Source organism: Helianthus annuus, chromosome 17, assembly GCF_002127325.2.
Source record: "Helianthus annuus cultivar XRQ/B chromosome 17, HanXRQr2.0-SUNRISE, whole genome shotgun sequence".
NCBI lineage: Eukaryota > Viridiplantae > Streptophyta > Magnoliopsida > Asterales > Asteraceae > Helianthus > Helianthus annuus.
The window spans coordinates 48,164,189-48,181,577 of NC_035449.2; the positions used below are offsets into that span (position 1 = coordinate 48,164,189).

Genomic DNA, 17,389 nt, shown 5'->3' on the forward strand with positions numbered 1-17,389 from the left:
AATGGTTACATGAAAAGACACAAAACACAAAGGATTAGTATAAATAAGAGGAAATCATGAAACTATTTCAACTAAAAAAAAGAAGAACAAACCTTTTGATGAAGTAATCGATGAACAAAAGAAGATTTTATGGTGGCGTCTGCAAGAAGATTAAGGTTTGCAGGGTTTGTGAAATTTGAATTTGAATCGTCGGAATAGAGAGAGAGAAGGAACCCTGGGCATTTGTAAAGAAAGAGGAGAAGTGAGAAGAGGAGAAGTAATCATGTTAAGTTCGGGTATACTCAGTCCAAGGTACGGTTCACTTCAGATTCAGGTTCGGTTCAATCGACACCGGTTAAGGTTCGGTTTACTGTGGCGGTGACGGTGGAGGGTGGAGGAGGGTGATGGTGGGTGGAGGTTGAAGTTGAAGTGTGGTGGTGGGGTTTTATAAATAAAAATGAAGAAGATGCCCGGATAGTCCCTGTGGTTTGGCCTTTTAAGGAAAGGGTATTTTTGTCATTTCGCACCCTCTTAACAGAGAAAACAAATTGAAGTTAGACTCAGGGACTATCCGAGAACAAAAAATGAAAACTTGGGGACTATTCAGGTAATTTTAGAAAGTTGTGGACTATAGTTGAAAAAAGACGAAACCACAGGGACTATCCGGGCATTTTTCTCTTTAGCAAAAGAAGTTTTAGTCCCTCACTGACTAATTGTTTTAGCAAAAGAAGTTTGTGCATTTCAGACATCGAAATTTAGAAGGTTTGACCAGAAAATGGTCATAATCTGTCCGGAACAGCCAATTTTTTGGCCGATTAGGACTGTATGGGGCCACTGTTGATCGTTTAGCAATTAATTGGTTGGTTAGAGGAAAATTACTCGATAAATCTCCGACTAACAATTGGTTGAATGCTAGTCAGGATTTTTATAGAGATATAGAGAGAGACCCATACGCTTTTTGATTTTCCCAGTTAAATATTAGTACTAAAAGTGTCATTTTAGTCAAGATAAAGGGTTAATTTTAACATACCGGTTCATTTGTAAGTTCCTTGCGGAGCAAGCCATACACAGAGGCTCCACATCTCCAGCTTATTATTAGTTTTTATCTCTGTCCCACCCAAAGCAAACTTCAGTTTATGTGTTCCAAACACTTAGCTTCGGATCTAGGCTCGACCGAGATTATACAACGACTTTGGATTCTCAGACAGTTACCGAACCTCAGGCTCGGTTAACATACCTGTTTTTTTGGGAACACGGCTTCATCTTGTGTGTATATATATTTTTCTTTATTTAGACTCAGTGTTCACACACACACACACTCTCTCTCACTGGTTAACTTACTCAGGTGGAGAAACATGGAGAAGCTATCAGTTCTTGAATGATCATTCATGGCGAAGTTAGTTCTTCTTCATTAAATCATCTTTTCGTTATTGTTTTTATACTGAATTTGATCATGATTCATGCAGTAGATCTTGATGAGTTTATGTTATCTGGAGTTATCATGATTTTAGGGCTTCAAGTTGGTATATGTGTGTGTGTGTGTGTGTATATTTATATGAGTGTGTGTGTGTGAAGTTGTGATCATCAATCTACCAGTTTTGATGCTACTCTATCCAGCAATATTTTTGTCAAACTTCTGCTTGTCGACTCATTCTTTTTAGTTTATTCGGTCATTATCTCAAGTTCTCAATATTTTTTCCTTGAAGATTTTATCATATTCTATGTATGATTTCTGGATTTGAAAGTGTTTTATTTGTGACATTGTGTAGTTATTTTACTTCACTTTGCTTGTTGAGTCCCTACAGTAAATTGTTCAGTGTTAATTAAAATGGAAATTAAATTGCATTTATGTTTTTTATTCTATTGCACCACTTGTTTAATTATCATGGAGATTTCCAAACATTTTCCCATGAAAATGACTAGAAATTTGCCAGAAGTTTCAGTTTTTTAATCATTTTCAAGAAAAAGAAATAGTTGTTAGTATTGATTAATGGAAATGGAAAGATGTCTTTTTTTGGAGTTTGATCATGTGATGAAGAAGAAGAAAGTAGGTAACTAGTGATTTTGGGTCTACTCATGTTAACCCATTCTTGTTTTTTTACAGGGGAAATAGCGAAAATAGCCATTGACCGGTCAAAATTTTCAAAATAGCCAACAGAAACGTCTTAAAAAGCCTTTTCACGGAAAAAACATGGCGTGGAAACGTCTTAAAAAAGTCTTTTCAACCCAACCAACTGCGTTCCGCCATGTGTCAATTTTTTTTTGTAAAGGCTTAAGACGTTTCAGCATTTTTTGTAGAGGCTTGAGATGTTTTAGCCTTATTTATTAATTTTTTTTTTCAACATATGTATATTTTGAGTATTTTTAATATTTAAAACAAACATAAATTTATGTTTATTTTAAATATTAAATGAAATTTATTTTTAAATATTAATTAAAAATATTAAAAATACTAAAAATATATTTTTAGTATATACAAATGTTGAAAATTTATGTTTGTTTTAAATACTAATATTTAAATTTCATGAAATCAGATTTAAATGCACTTTATATTTTAATATTTAAATGCACTTTATGTTTTAGTATTTAAAAAATAAATTTCATCAATCTGATTTGTATATTTTTAGTATTTAAATTATTAATTGTAGATAAATTTATGTTTGTTTTAAATATTAAAAATACTAAAAATATACAAATATTGAAAAAAAAATAATAAATAAGGCTGTAACGTTTCAAGCCTCTACAAAAAATGCTGAAACGTCTTAAGCCTTTTAAAAAAAATTGACACGTGGCGGAACGCAGTTGGTTGGGTTGAAAAGACTTTTTTAAGACGTTTCCACGCCATGTTTTTCCGTGAAAAGACTTTTTAAGACGTTTCCGTTGGCTATTTTGGAAATTTTGACCAGTCAATGGCTATTTTCGCTATTTCCCCTTTTTTTATATATACAAAACAATACTTTTTGACCTGGAGCTAGTTCATCTAACAATCTAAAAATAGTAGTCTGCAGCTATTCTACTAATGTATGATGATTTACACATCATAATCATCCTCACTCACACAGTCACACACACATCCATCATAATCATCTTCATTGATAGTCACTTAGTTTCATTACCAACTCAAGATTGACATCTAAATCTTGCAGGTTTTGGGTTTTTGATGGCAGAACATTAGCAAAGAAAATAAAGACATCTGGTCTTCCTTCAGTAGATGAAGTCAAGGACAGTGGAGCCAACTGGGAATGTCCACAATGCAGTTGCAGAATAGATAAATGTGATGTAAGATATCAATTTTAAGTTCATTAGTGTAGAAGGATGTCATGAGCAAAACACAAATGAGTCACATATATGCTTTTGACATGTAAATATTATCTTTATTCAATTCAAGCATATAACTAAAACTGTAATCTTTTTGAAGGATTGGCCTGGGCTCCCCAGTGGAGTGAAATTTGACCCAACTGATGTTGAATTGTTGGATCATTTAGCAGCTAAATGTGGAGTTGGGAATGAAAGGCCGCATGAATATATCGACGTGTTCGTTCCTACAATCGATGTTGAGCAAGGAATATGTTACAAACATCCCGAAAATCTACCTGGTTAGCGGTTTTCATGCGCCTTTTTATAGTTATAAGTTCTTTGACACTACATTTATATAAACCAATTTGTTAATAGGATAAATTTATCATCCAAAACATATCAAACTGGCCAGTGAATATATAATCCATCTTTCAAGATCCTTATTTGCCACTAAAAGGGCTAAAGGGAACATTTGTCATCCGAAGTATATCAACGCGCTAACGGTTGCACCCATCCAATTTTATTGTTTTAGTGGCAAATTAGACGTCTTTAAAATTTAAATGATGGGTGAAACTGATATGTTTTGGATGACCTTCCTTCGTACTTTTAGGCCGGTTCATGGCAAATAAGAATTAGAAGACAGGTGTCAAATTCGACATGTAATCCTCTAGAGATATTTGTTTGTTAAGCATAATTACTTATCTTGAGAAATGATTTCGCCTTACATGAACAAATTAATATCAAACTAAATAAGTAATCACTGAAAAGTATTTGATCTTGTGATTTTGTAGGCGCAAGAAAAGATGGTAGCAGTTTTCATTTCTTCTATCAGACCACAAACGCATACGCCAAAGGCCAACGAAAGCGTAGGAAAGTCTGCAATAGATCTAATGTAGAAATGGATGTCCGTTGGCACAAGACTGGCAACACTAAGGCCATATTTAAAAATGGAGTACAAATCGGATGCAAAAAGATAATGGTACTTTATGGGTTCACTGTTGGGGGATCAAAACCTTGTAAAACGAACTGGGTTATGCATCAATATCATCTAGGAACAAACGAAGATGAGAAGGACGGTGAATACGTGGTTTCAAAGATATTTTATCAGGCACAAAAGGGGACTCATGAGAACACTACTGTTTGTATTGTAGATGAAGATTCGGATCCTAGAACTCCAATGATCAATGCTTCTGATCCGTTACGGCCAGGAAAGACTCCCCTATATGAAGATGTCACATGTGATTATGTTATCCAGTCACCAGCACAGGTTGGTATCCGGATCTTTTTAGTAGTAAAATCTCTACCTAGATCTAATTAGTAGCGATTAGGAGTTTTATTTCTTCCTAGTTCTAGGAACACTTATCAGTTAGGACTTTTATTTCATCCTTGTTTTATGAACACTTATCGGTTACGAGTTTGTTAACATATATTTTCTTGTATTTTTCTCTATTATATGAAGAGATACCTGCTTAATTATAAATAATACAAAATCATTTTACACCAATAATGTAAAATATAGTTCTTTCAAATACTGATTGTTGTTTTTTTCCATGTAAGGAATCGGAGTGCTATGAACAGAAATACCTTGTTTCTTTTCCTACTGCTGAACTCAAGGATGATCTAAGCTTACCGGTTTGCGGGGATGATTCTAAAGCCATAAATTCGGATGCATTTCATTACTCATTCTCCGGAGAAGGCAATATGGATGCCTATTACCCTCTGTCGGGTTCGAGTTTCTGTACCAACAATGCTGCAGGGGCCGCTAGGGACGTATGTCCTGGAACCATGGAGCTTAAGAATCTGGACTTGGGTAGCCCACCTTATGTCAACCTTGCGGTAAGCTTAGCCTTTCATTCACATTCTGTGTAAATTCTCATGAAAAACATGAACTGATGATCATTGGTTATAGGGTATAAGGTGAATCAGGTGATAATTACTAGGTAAATGATCATAACTATGTAGAGATAAATACAAAAGGAGAAGATAGATAAATACTAGTACTAAATAAATATTTCCCTTAACTAAACATACCCCCATATAGGTTTCGGAATGCTCAAAGCCAAGAAGATGAGACTGCGCAGACGATATATATATAGGGTTACTGTGGTCAAGGAGACTGCACCAATGAGATGGGAGAGGGTCGAGTCACGAGGCCATGTTCAGGAGATTAGGGGGGATGTGGTCGAACCATGAGGTTGGCCAGTTGGGTACAAGGATGGTGTTTGGAGATAATGCGGAGGATTTGGTCGAGCCAAGTGGCTAGGGTCAGAAGAAATGTGTCACTGAGGACAAGAAAGGATCGTTGGCGAGTCACTGAGGAGGTTCCCTCTGCGACTTAACTCGTGGCGTGAGGGTAAAATGGTATTCTTCTATAATAGTTGGAACTCGTGTGTGTTTGATATGAAGTAGTTGAATATTGAATGTCCTCTCTCAAAGAGAGGGGGTTTTAGCCTTTGCCTTTCCAAGGGGTTCAATCACTATGGTGGACAAAAAGGTGTAGTTTAGTAGTAGAATAAGAGGGTGCGTGAGTGGCCGAGGATCCAATCGAACATTGATTAAAAGCCTAGTTAATAACTGCACCGATTATCTACCATACATTATATTACCATCAAATTTGGACCTTGTACTTTCTGATTTAAAACTGGAATTCTTGTATTTGTTCTTGTTTGATCCTTGAAAGCTGATGCAATTGCTTCATTAATTTGTTGATGCAGGAGCTGTATTTTCCATGTGAAGATAGCAATTGTGGGCGGTTGGATTGGTTATGAGGATGAAGTTTTCAAGTTTTAACCACAGTTTCTTTGGGATATCACACACCAGACAGACACACTCCTTAGCAACTTCCATAAGATTGGTTCATGGAACACCATCTTGTGGTTTCTAAGTTGGGACTCATGTATTTGGTAATCAGTGACGTGTTTTCAGTGGACTATGGTTGTCTTTGTAATTAACTTATGTGTTGTGTTGTTTAAGCCTGTCTGACAATACATTTAGGTACAATGGTTTTTTTATTTATTTCCATTTACATATTACATCTCCAAACTCCAAAGTAGTTCATGTGTGTGTGTAAGTTATGGCTATAGGTGGGAGCTATACAAACACTACTGACACACCGTCTAGACATCATTGACGTGTTATATGGGGTGTAATCGTATGACAAGGAAAAGTGAGAATGAAAAATGGTAATATGGGCCGTATGAGGTGGTGGTCGTCAAATTATACAACTTGCATAATATGTTTGATTGACAAAGATATGATTGATGTGACAACTGACAAAAAGTCATACAACCTATATGACCATCTTTCATCTCAATCATACAACCCTAATGATCTTGTACGCAACCCTTACTCCTATTCTAGCACACCAATAATTTTAAATTGATCATCTTTAGCCATGATTGAACTTAAGACCTCTTCTATAAGAGGCATAAGCCTCTACCAAGTGGGTTGGCCTCACATTAGCATTAAAATAAAATAAAAAATACGTATAAGGGTGATTGAGTGAGTGACACCATAACATATGCTAAGTGATAAGTATGGATTTTGGCCGAATGATAGTGTTTGGTATACTGGTACCAACCAAACACCAAAAGTAGAGTACTTGGTATTTGTTTATAACAATTTCGATTTTAGTATTTTCAATAGTCCAGTACTTTAACCTCACGACAAAAAACACCATTATCTAGAAACTCATTAGTAAATATTATAGTTATACAAATACTTTAATTAAATTAAATTTTATAGAAAAATAATATAAAATCCTCCCAACAAGCTAAAACCCTGGATGAAAACCCCTAAATCAGAGAGTCCCCCTTCACCCACAACCCAATAACAAATTCATCAAAACTCAAACCTCATAATCAAATCACACAGAAACACCCATGGAAGCTAAACCCTAACAAACTCAAACCTCCAACAATCACTTCCTCTCATCCAATGTTCGCAACAAAGAACCTTCAAAAGCGCTGCTTTCAAACCCTCACATCCCGCTTCATCACCAATTACTCCAAGTAAGTACATACATACATACATACATATAACTAACCCTAACCATATTCTTAATTGAAACTGAAATTGATTTGATTCTGTATTGTTTCAGGGATGTGAAGCTGTTAACAGATGTTACGACCAATTTGAAACCGAGTTATGCTGTTGTTCGGTCCGAATTTGGGATCAGAGATGATAATTGGTTGTGGAGTTGTTTCGATGGGCGTCGGATGTATTCGACATCAAAAGGAAGGAGTATGAGGAGTAAAGTGGAGATGCGGATGAAGAAAGAGTCTGGGAAAACACTAAGGGAGATCCAGCGAGCTAAGAAGCTTCAGAAGAAGTTGATGACTGATGAAGAACGCCTCATTTACAATCTTAAAAGAGTATGATATATGTATCTTTTAGTTAATTACAATATAACTTGTATTCAATGTGTCAGTTGCTTTACTGTTGTTGAATTTGCTTCACTCAGTTTGTTCTGATTTTGCCTGTTTGAGAGTTTTGTATTGTGTTATGAGAATTAGGGTTTGTAAGTTTGAAATGAGATGAAAATCTGTAGAAAAATCTACGCCAGTAAACGAGACTAGCCGAGCCCGAACTCAGTTAGGCTCGCGAGCCAGCTTGAGCTCGATAAGTGAAGCTCGGGCTTGGGCTCTTTATGAAACAAGCTTATCTCGAGCTCGTTTAAGCTCAACTCAATACGAGCTGTTACCGAGTTGATCTCAAGTAGCTCATGAGCGGCTTGGCTTGTTGCCTCGTTTACACACTCAGGAAAATCCCAGACTATTGAACTCATGAGAAATATTGTTCTGACTGATGCAGGCTAAGAAGAAAGTGGCATTACTGCTTCAAAAGCTGAAAAAATACGAGCTGCCGGAGTTACCACCTCCAAGGCATGATCCTGAGCTATTGACCCCTGAGCAAATTCAGGCGTTAAAAAAGATCGGTTTCAGAAACAGAAATTACGTACCGGTTGGTGTTCGTGGAGTGTTTGGAGGTGTGGTTCAAAACATGCACATGCATTGGAAGTTCCATGAAACCGTGCAAGTTTGCTGTGATAACTTCCCGAAAGAAAAGATTAAGGAAATGGCAACCATGCTTGCAAGATTAAGTGGTGGCATTGTAGTCAACATACATAACGTCAAAACGATCATCATGTTCCGCGGTAGAAATTACAGACAACCCAAGAATTTGATACCAATCAACACGCTTACCAAAAGAAAGGTTTGACTTTATTTCGTTTCATCTGTTGTGCCTTTAGTATAAGTTGAATTAAAGGGTTTCTGGATATGTGTTCCAGAACTCATTATTGAAGTTGCTATAATTGTTTTTTATATATGGATAAACTGATTATGCTTCTGATTATTCGGGTCAAATGAGTAGTTGTTGATGATCAGTTTCATACCAGACACAATCAAATTACATATTTGACCCTATTTTTAACCTAAGTTGAGATTATAGTTTTCATTTCACAATCGTCTAGAATATTTTCAGTTGCGAAAACAGAAGTCATTTTGGTCATTTTATCTAGAGTAAAATGCCATTTTCGTTCCTGAGGTTTGGTCAGTTTTGCGACTTTCGTCCAAAGGTTTGTTTTCCGCATCTGGATCCAAAAGGTTTGAAATCTTGCCATTTTCATCCGGCTCGTTAACTCCATCCATTTTTCTCCTTAAGTTAGGGGGTATTTTCGTCTTTCTTGTTAATTTTGGGCAATTTGGTCTAACGGATTCGGTCAGTGGTATTTTGAATGCTTGTGCATAAAGTGAAAAAGACCAAATTGCCCTCTAAGTTAACAAAAAGACGAAAATACCCCTGACTTAACGGAGAAAAATGGATGGAGTTAACGAGCCGGATGAAAATGGCAAGATTTCAAACCTTTTGGATCCGGATGTGGAAAAACAAACCTTTGGACAAAACTGGCCAAACCTCAGGGATGAAAATGTCATTTTACTCTTATATCTATTTCTTGGATATAAGAGCCGGATGAAAATGGCAAGATTTCAAACCTTTTGGATCCGGATGTGGAAAAACAAACCTTTGGACAAAACTGGCCAAACCTCAGGGATGAAAATGTCATTTTACTCTTATATCTATTTCTTGGATAATCCGAATTTGTCAAAAAATGTTTGTTGTATTATCTGATTATTACAACTTCAAACAATACACGTCTTGTGAGTTGTGATGATCTTGATGGATGAATAACAAACCATGATTAATATGCAGGCGTTATTCAAAGCGAGATTTGAACAAGCGCTCGATTCTCAAAAACTTAACATAAAGAAAATAGAGCAGCAACTTAGGAGAATGAACATAAATCCCGATGATCCAGTTGCAATGGCGAGCATACAAAGAGTGGCATCGACTTTCTTTAACGCGATAGACAAAAAAGAAGGAAGCCCGTATGTCTTCCAGGGTGAAAAACACAGTGGGCCCGGGCCCGCTACTGTAAACATTAAGGAACCGGAATCTGGCGAAGACAGTGATCAAGAAGAACTTGATAAGTTCATAGCGGAGATAGAAGATGCGGCTGATAAAGAATGGGAAGTGGAAGAAGCCGCAGAGAAAGAAGAAGTTAACAGAATTCGGTATTTGTATCGGGAAGATTATGATGGTAGATATACGAAACCGGGAATGGGCAGGATGGCCCCACAGAGGGGTGGTGGTAGTGAGAATGATGAGGTGGATGATGACGGCGATGAAGTTGACTCAGATGAAGGTCCGTCTTATGATGTTCCTAAAGTGGAAAGATGGAAGAGTGGTAAGAATGGAAGAGCGGCTAATGGTGGGAGATTTAACAGCAGAGATGAAGAAGAATCTGAGTCGGAAGACGTGTTGGATGATTTGGAAAATATCATGTTTGAATCGGATGAAGAAAATGAATCAAAGTCGTCAATAAAAGCTACAAATTATGAAAATGAAAGAAAGGAGAAAACAACGAAAAATGCGGACGAAGATTGGGATAGCGATTAGCTTGGAGGTAGTGAATCATATAAGCTAAAACGAAATGGTCAGACGTTGTCCAAAGTGTATCTATATTGTGTATAACCTTCTATATTGATTGTTTTTTCACTGTTGGATTAACTATTCTAGTGTTGATGCAGGAGAATTTATTATTTGTTTTGAGGCGGTACAACTGAATCAGTCTGAAGATTTAACAAAAAAAATTGTGATGAAGGCAACATTCTGAGTCAAATATGCAGGATGGAGCACTTGAGATGGTTGCTGCTTTTATTGAGTGAATCTGAAATTTTGATTTGTATTGGTTAATTGCCATGAGATTGTGTAGGGAGTTCTCATGCTTGTATTACAATATTTTCATAATAAAAACTGGTTATACTAATTATCATTGTATGTTTCCTTTTAGGAAAATAACACCAGTTATGTAGTATTGTTTATAGTCAAGTAATAAAACATATTATTACTCAATATACAATTTCCATCTGAAACTGAAAAGTTATGCTGGCATATCTGCATATTTAGGTGATTAAATTTTAGACAACTATCTCTGATGTACATGCTATTTTCTTTTTTACTCGACTCCTAAAGTGCCATGCCTATGTGTAAACCGATAGTACCTAGCAGATGCCATTAAATAAGGTTTGTAATTGTGTTAAAACCACGAAAGATCTCCGATGAACATTATGTTCACACCTTCACAGAATCTTAAAAACAATGACCCAACAAAGTGTAACACTGAAACAAAACAAAACCGCAAACAAAAATCCTCAAAGGGTCTCATCGAAATATCCAATAAGAAATGTAAACCAAAATCCCAAAAAAAAAACATCATCAGATGTTCCATAATGAGACCCTGATTAACATAAAAAAGACATGCACCAACAAATCCTTCATAGTAATAAAAAACCCCAACATAAAAGTCGAAACAGAACCACCGGCTATAACTTTTTCATATGTTAATATTTTTTGTGACCATGCACGTATAAAAAATTTATAGCCGTTTGAAAAACAAAAGAGAGATTAAAAAAATAAAAAGAAAAACCTTTCATTTTTTACATGTGTATTTATTTAAATGAATTAATTTGTAACCACCATTAAAATAGTGTTTCACAGTTCTAGAATTAATAAATGAATTACTTTGGCTACAACGCCAAAGTCGATTTTTCCTACAAAGTGTAAAAAGTCATAAAACACCATAATGTTAACCATAAAACACATTCAAAAACCCACAAACAACAATTGAAGATTACTAAAACGCCATATTTGTGGATTTTGTGTTGTGTTTTGGATGATAAGGCTTTGATTATCGAATGACTAACATTAGCGTGTTTTATGCTGATTATCATGTTGTGTTTTATATTCATAGTTCTACGTAGGGATGAGCAAATCGTTCCCGGTACCGGTACCGAACCGGGATCTTTTTCGGTACCGATTCGGTACCGACTTTTAGCATTTTCGGTACTGGTTTTTACCCTCAAATACCGGTACCCACTTTTGGAGATTTTCGGTACCGGTTCTTTCGGTACCGGACGGTACCGAGCTCATCCCTAGTTCTACGATGGTGTGTTTGAAGTTTTTATGGACTGTTAGGGTTTGAATATTGTGTTTTAGTGATTTTCACTCTGTTATTTGTGGGTTTGAGTGTGTTTTATGGCTGAAATTATGGTGTTTTATGACTTTGTATACTTTGTAGAAAAAATAGACTTTGTAGCTGAATCTCACCCTTACTTTATAAACCATCATTAAAACACTATTTAAACGGTTTGCCAAGTTACAAACGGGCCAATCAAAATGAAGCCTCATCAGCTCTGTTAAATCATATATAGATAGATACTGATATAGATAAATATTGGTCCTTAATGAATTGAGTCTTACAATCCATGCATTGATGTACTTATTTTAGTTTTAATATATAAAAACATGTAAGGATCGGAGTTTGGATTGATTGTGTTTGTTTGTAATAATTAAACAATGAATGGATGTAAAACAGAGATCTAATGCAGCGGAAATGAAATAAACTTTGTAAACACAATCAAAGGAACAATAGTTTTCATAAATGTCACACCCCAAACGATGGCGGAATCATCGGGGCGCGGCACTAGGCGAATCAGATTGCTCAAGAGAATCCATAACAACTATATTGCGATAATATTCATTACATTTGTTATCCCATACTAACAAACAATACAGTCACATAAGTTATCACAGATTTCTTGTCCTCTCGAACAATTCAAATCCGACAACCTAGATTTTAGGTGAGTTTCTAGACTTCCTAGCTTGATTTGATGTAGAGTTCAACTAAACCTGCAACATACGTTAAAATAATGTCAATACAAAAGTATTGGCGAGTATACAGGTTTGATATGTAATAGCGTAATAGATTTAAAAGTGCTGCGAATTCCCACATGCATAAACGTAATACACGAGATATATGCTCACAAAACTGATACTACCAGCTAAGTCCTCGATGCTCGATTCTTCGATGGCATAACTAGACCCCGTCGGGCGCAATAGTACTATACTAGTCGTGGTGGGACGTCACGAGTATAAGTCCTAGCATACATGCAAATAGCATCACGTATATCTATGCAAACAGTTATTCGCAAGTGAAAAGTTTACTAATTGAGTCATTCTTTTGATAGGTTCGATTTATAAGGAACGTATGTTACACCCAAAATTCGATAAAAAAAGGTCAAGTATACTCATAGTGCGTATTTGGTTGGATTGACAGGTTAATGCCTGAGAATGCCCTGATTTCAGACTGATTACATGAGTATTGGATAGCGCGTTAAATGATATCGGAATACACGGAATTGAGCGATAATCAGATTTAAGGTTGGCCTGTTCGGATGGGCTGTCCGATCGGATGGGCTGTCCGATCGGATGGGCTGCCCGATCGGATGGGCTGCCCGATCGGTTGGGCTGTCCGATCGGTTGGGCTATCCGATTGACCAGCCTGTCCCATCGGTTAGCCTGTCCGATCGGTTGGGCTGTCCGATCGGCCAACCTGTCCGATCGGCTCGCCTGTCCGATCGACTGGCTCGTTCAGCTGTTTTTGACAATTTTTGCACGTTTTCCGGTGGTTTTGGTCGGGACGTTGCTGTGACGTGTTAAACAACTGAAATTCCATCAAAACCGGCTTGTTCTATCGGCCGGGACTCACCCCGTTCCATCAGAACTTGCCGTTCTTGGCGGTTTTCTCTTGTTTATCCCGAAATTGGTTGTTTCATCATTAGGAATCAGATCTTTGACCAACACGATACTAAAAATGAGTAGAAGGTCGGTATAAGCTCCGATTCCACCGATCTTGAGTGTTTTGAGAGTAAAAGAGTTGAAAGAACGTTGGAAACCATCTTTCAATCCTTTTGTTCATGATTAAGGGTAGATCTGATGTGAAAACCTTGTTTACTCTTATGGAAATCCCTTAGATCTGAGTTGTTCTTGGTGGGATGAGGCCAACACTTGAAGTTCATAAGAACTCCGTGATGACATCACCCTAGAGCACCTCAAATCCGTTGATTTCACGGTTAAAAGTTGAAATTTGAAAGATAGAAAGGTGGAGGAATGCATAAAGATTAAGGAAGTACAAGATTTGAGTTGAAAACTTACAAGAATCGCGAGAAATCGAGAGATAAAGGGGTTGGGACGTCTGGTCGAGCAACAACAGTGATAACAAGTGTGTTGGAGGTGAATGAGGGGTATTTATAGGCAAGGAGGGAGGAAAGGAGGGCAAGTTGGCCTGGATCGGGCGGCCCGTTCGATCGGCCGGCCCGTCCGGATCGGACGGCCTGTCCGATCGGTCGGCCCATCCGGATCGGCCGGCCTGTCCGATCTGTCGGCCCATCCGGATCGGACGACCTGTCCGTTCGGCTGGCCCATCCGATCGGTTGGCCCAGCCGTTCGGCTGGCCCAGCCGTGCGGAGGCCTCTCGATCCTCGTTTTTGGTGCGTTGCGATAGTTTGGACCACATTTTCATATATTTACATTATTATTTATTTATTTATTATAATTAGTCACAAAAGGGTCGTATATACGTATCTATATATTCCATATTCGGTGCGATGATCGAGTCACGCGTGCCTTCGAGTGCGTTCTTCGATGTGATGTGCCACATTGATTATCGGGGTACTACTTGCTCGTATAGCCGTCATCGTCACGATGGCTGGAGACATGGTACTCACCCGATAGTCTTTGTTAGCGTTGATTGTTTACGTTTTGACACCTCACGGTTATCGAGGGGGTAGATTAAGCCCTTACTCAACATCATCGTGAGTGTTATAATTTATGAAAATAGCTTCGTAATAGCGATAGAATATGCGTAAATATTCGACTACACTTCGATATAGCGATGTACCTGATATTGTTACATTATGATCCGAATCTCTGGAGCTAGGCGTAACGAGCATAACGAGTAGTAACAACGCACGAAGATGCGGGTTGTTACAATAAACATGTGAATCTCATTAGAATCGAAAGATTATAATCAAAATATTACATGCTTACATACTAAAACTCCCCCTCAGCTCGAGCTCCATGGTTGATCGTACAAGATGATAGAATTGAAGGAGAAAACTCCTTGAATAGAACAGAGCAAACTGTTCTATTTATAGTGTACATCAAACCACTGAAGTATCTAAGCTGACGTCACCATGAAAGCGACACTTAACAACCTAACAAACTACAACCACTGATCTAGTACAAGCACTGTTGTCAAACAACTGATTACAATACAAAATACAAAATACAAAGACAAGTTAAACTACTGTTTCTTCATACCACTGCTTCAGCCCTAGCAGTGCTTTGGTCTTTAGCAACACTTGAGTCAAGGCAGTAGATTGACCAACAGTACTTAGCCTTTAATAATCTTTGAATGGACATCAGTTGTTGTGGATAACAGTTGTTGTAGTAGAACAATTGATAGAAGACATCAGTTGTTAGAATCACTATTAAAGGGAAAGTCTTGTATTCATAACATCTGCTTATTTTGGATCCACTGCTCTGATCCAGTTTTGGCTTTAATTATATGTTCCTCTGATAGGGTTCAATCCCAACAATCTCCCCCTGGAACAGATAATGCAAAAACTCTTCATTATTCTGGATCTTTATTGTCTCATCAGAAGTTCCCTAACTTGTCCTTTAAATTGCAATTCAAAATCCTTGGAACTTGTATCATCCTCATCCCTGCATAGTACAAGCTCAAGGAGATCTTGTAGATCTTCCACACCCAGGCCCAGTGCTTGTTCCCTTGATATGTGCTTTACTTCTCCATTGGATCTGAGCAGTGTCAATACATGGGTCTTTTGATCAGACATCCATTTTAGTATTTTTGAACCCAATGGGTTTCTTGGGAGAGGTTTATTTGCTGATGAGTTTGGAGATGATGGCATGTTCAATAATTTGTTGGCAATGTTTTGAAGTTTTGCTGAGCTATCTTCTTCTAATGCCATTTACTTGATGGCTTCTTTAAAATACTCAGCTTCTTTTTCTTTTTCTTCAGCATCAGTTAGCTGTTGCCTCTTCCTTTGGTTTAACACAATGACAGAGGTATCTGCTGATGTGAACAGTGGTTCAGAAGTATGGACCTGCTTCTTTGACTTATCAGTACTTTTGTTTTCAGGCTTCTTTGGTAAGTTAGGATCTGTCATTCTCCTTTTTCTTAGCCTTTCATAAGCCTCCTCTGTATATTGCCTTGTCCATTTTGATATGGCTTTGGCAGTTCCTACCTTTGCATTAACCAATTCTTGCTTCTTTTGTTTATACTCCAAGGTAAGATCATCACTGGCCTTTTTTATTTACTCCAGTTTGGTGCTGACCTTTTCATACCTGGATCATTTTTTATCCTCTCAATTATGTTTACCTCATGCTTTAAAGCAATGAGTGGCCATTCACTGAATTGTTCTTCTTTAGCTGGATAGAATTTTTCTTTCATAATGAATGCAAGATAATCCTTTCTCATTTCCTTTTGTAGGTCAGCTTTAGGTGGCAGATTTGACATTTCTTTACTCAGGTCTCTTGCATAGTTTTCCATTTGTCTAACCTTAGTGAGCAAGAATTGCATTCTTTCAGAGATAGCCTTGTCACCTTGATCTTTACATTCAAATCTAGCTCTCATATCAGCTTGCCTGGCTTTGAGTTTTAGATACTCATCCATGTTTGCTGGATCTCTGAAGCCCATGAGAGAAGGAAATCTTCTTTTTGAAGGATCATACTCTGTGTAAAATTGTCTCATTTCATTCTTTACAGCTTCCAATTCTAGTGGATAAGTTGCAGCTATTGGAGTAATATCAGCAGGGTTATAGCCTTAAAGAATTTTTGGATCTTTTATTGGTTTGGCTAGAGATGGTGGAATAAATGGTTGTGGTGGAATCACATTGTAGGGTATAGATGAAAGGGGAACGGGTGCTGGTCCATCTTCATTATTTGACTGAAATTTTCTTTTTCTGGTGTAAGTTTTATTTGGTAAAGGAGTGTTTGTTATTGGTTTTTTATTAGAGTGAATATGGCTTGGAGTGTAGTGGTGGTGTTTTGACTAACAGGTGTTGAGACAACAGGTGTTTCAACAACCGTAGTCATTACAACTACTGATGTGTCAGCAGATGTCTTTTGTTCTTGAACAGGTGGTTTTTGAGGTGGAGTTGATTTTGGTGTGATAGATGATTGAATGGTGATGATAGAAGTGATAGGTGATTGACTAACAGCTGTTGAAACCTCTGTTGTCTTCTGCTTTTTGGCAGGAGATGAAGGTGGTGAAATTGTTTTTGGTGGTGAGGGTTGTTTTGGTGGGGCAGTGGTTGTAATGAGACCAGTTGTTGTGGTTAAAGTGGTTTTTGGTTTAACAACTGCTGAAACCACTAAAGTACCAACAGTTGTTGATACAGCAGGTGTTACAACAGCTGTTTGGGTGGAAGATTGATGTTTGGGGCTTTTGGAAGGTGGTTTGGAAGCATGTTTTGTGAGTCTGGATGGTGTGTGTTCGGGTTCCCTCACTTTTCTAGTGGGATTCTTTCTTTTTGGCTCAGTATTTTTAACATCCTTTGGCTCAGAAATACCCTGCTCATTCAGCTCCATAAATGCTCTTTTCTCCTCTTCCCACCTAGATTTATCCTTTGCTTTTCTATCCCTTTTTACCTCTGCTAATGCATCAGCAATGGCATTGGTGGTAACA

The 17,389-nt window shown here is 37.4% G+C and overlaps 2 protein-coding genes across 5 annotated transcripts; both read left to right on the forward strand.

Moving 5' to 3' along the window:
• Positions 1-1,270: 1,270 nt before the first annotated feature.
• Positions 1,271-6,291, forward strand: LOC110923216 (SUPPRESSOR OF GAMMA RESPONSE 1). 2 transcript variants are annotated; one of them, XR_002583851.2, is made up of 7 exons: positions 1,271-1,375; positions 3,126-3,258; positions 3,398-3,575; positions 4,068-4,543; positions 4,834-5,112; positions 5,318-5,637; positions 5,991-6,291. XR_002583851.2 is itself a non-coding variant. In XM_022167372.2 (6 exons), exons 1-6 carry the CDS (start codon positions 1,368-1,370, stop codon positions 6,042-6,044), a joined length of 1,128 nt encoding a protein of 375 aa, XP_022023064.1. In that variant the 5' UTR covers positions 1,271-1,367; the 3' UTR covers positions 6,045-6,291. The 2 variants fall into 2 exon arrangements, 1 of the variants encoding a protein (XP_022023064.1); XM_022167372.2 differs by lacking the exon at positions 5,318-5,637.
• A 767-nt stretch (positions 6,292-7,058) lies between these two features.
• Positions 7,059-10,615, forward strand: LOC110921513 (CRM-domain containing factor CFM9, mitochondrial). Of its 3 annotated transcripts, XR_002582437.2 has the most exons (6): positions 7,059-7,286; positions 7,376-7,649; positions 8,089-8,490; positions 9,490-10,243; positions 10,368-10,421; positions 10,456-10,615. XR_002582437.2 is itself a non-coding variant. In XM_022165852.2 (5 exons), the coding sequence occupies exons 1-4, from the start codon at positions 7,213-7,215 to the stop codon at positions 10,234-10,236; spliced, it is 1,497 nt and encodes a 498-aa protein (XP_022021544.1). In that variant the 5' UTR covers positions 7,059-7,212; the 3' UTR covers positions 10,237-10,273; positions 10,368-10,615. The 3 variants fall into 3 exon arrangements, 2 of the variants coding, with proteins under 2 accessions (XP_022021544.1, XP_022021545.1); XM_022165852.2 differs by having other exon boundaries at positions 9,490-10,273; positions 10,368-10,615; XM_022165853.2 differs by having other exon boundaries at positions 10,368-10,612.
• Positions 10,616-17,389: the final 6,774 nt, after the last annotated feature.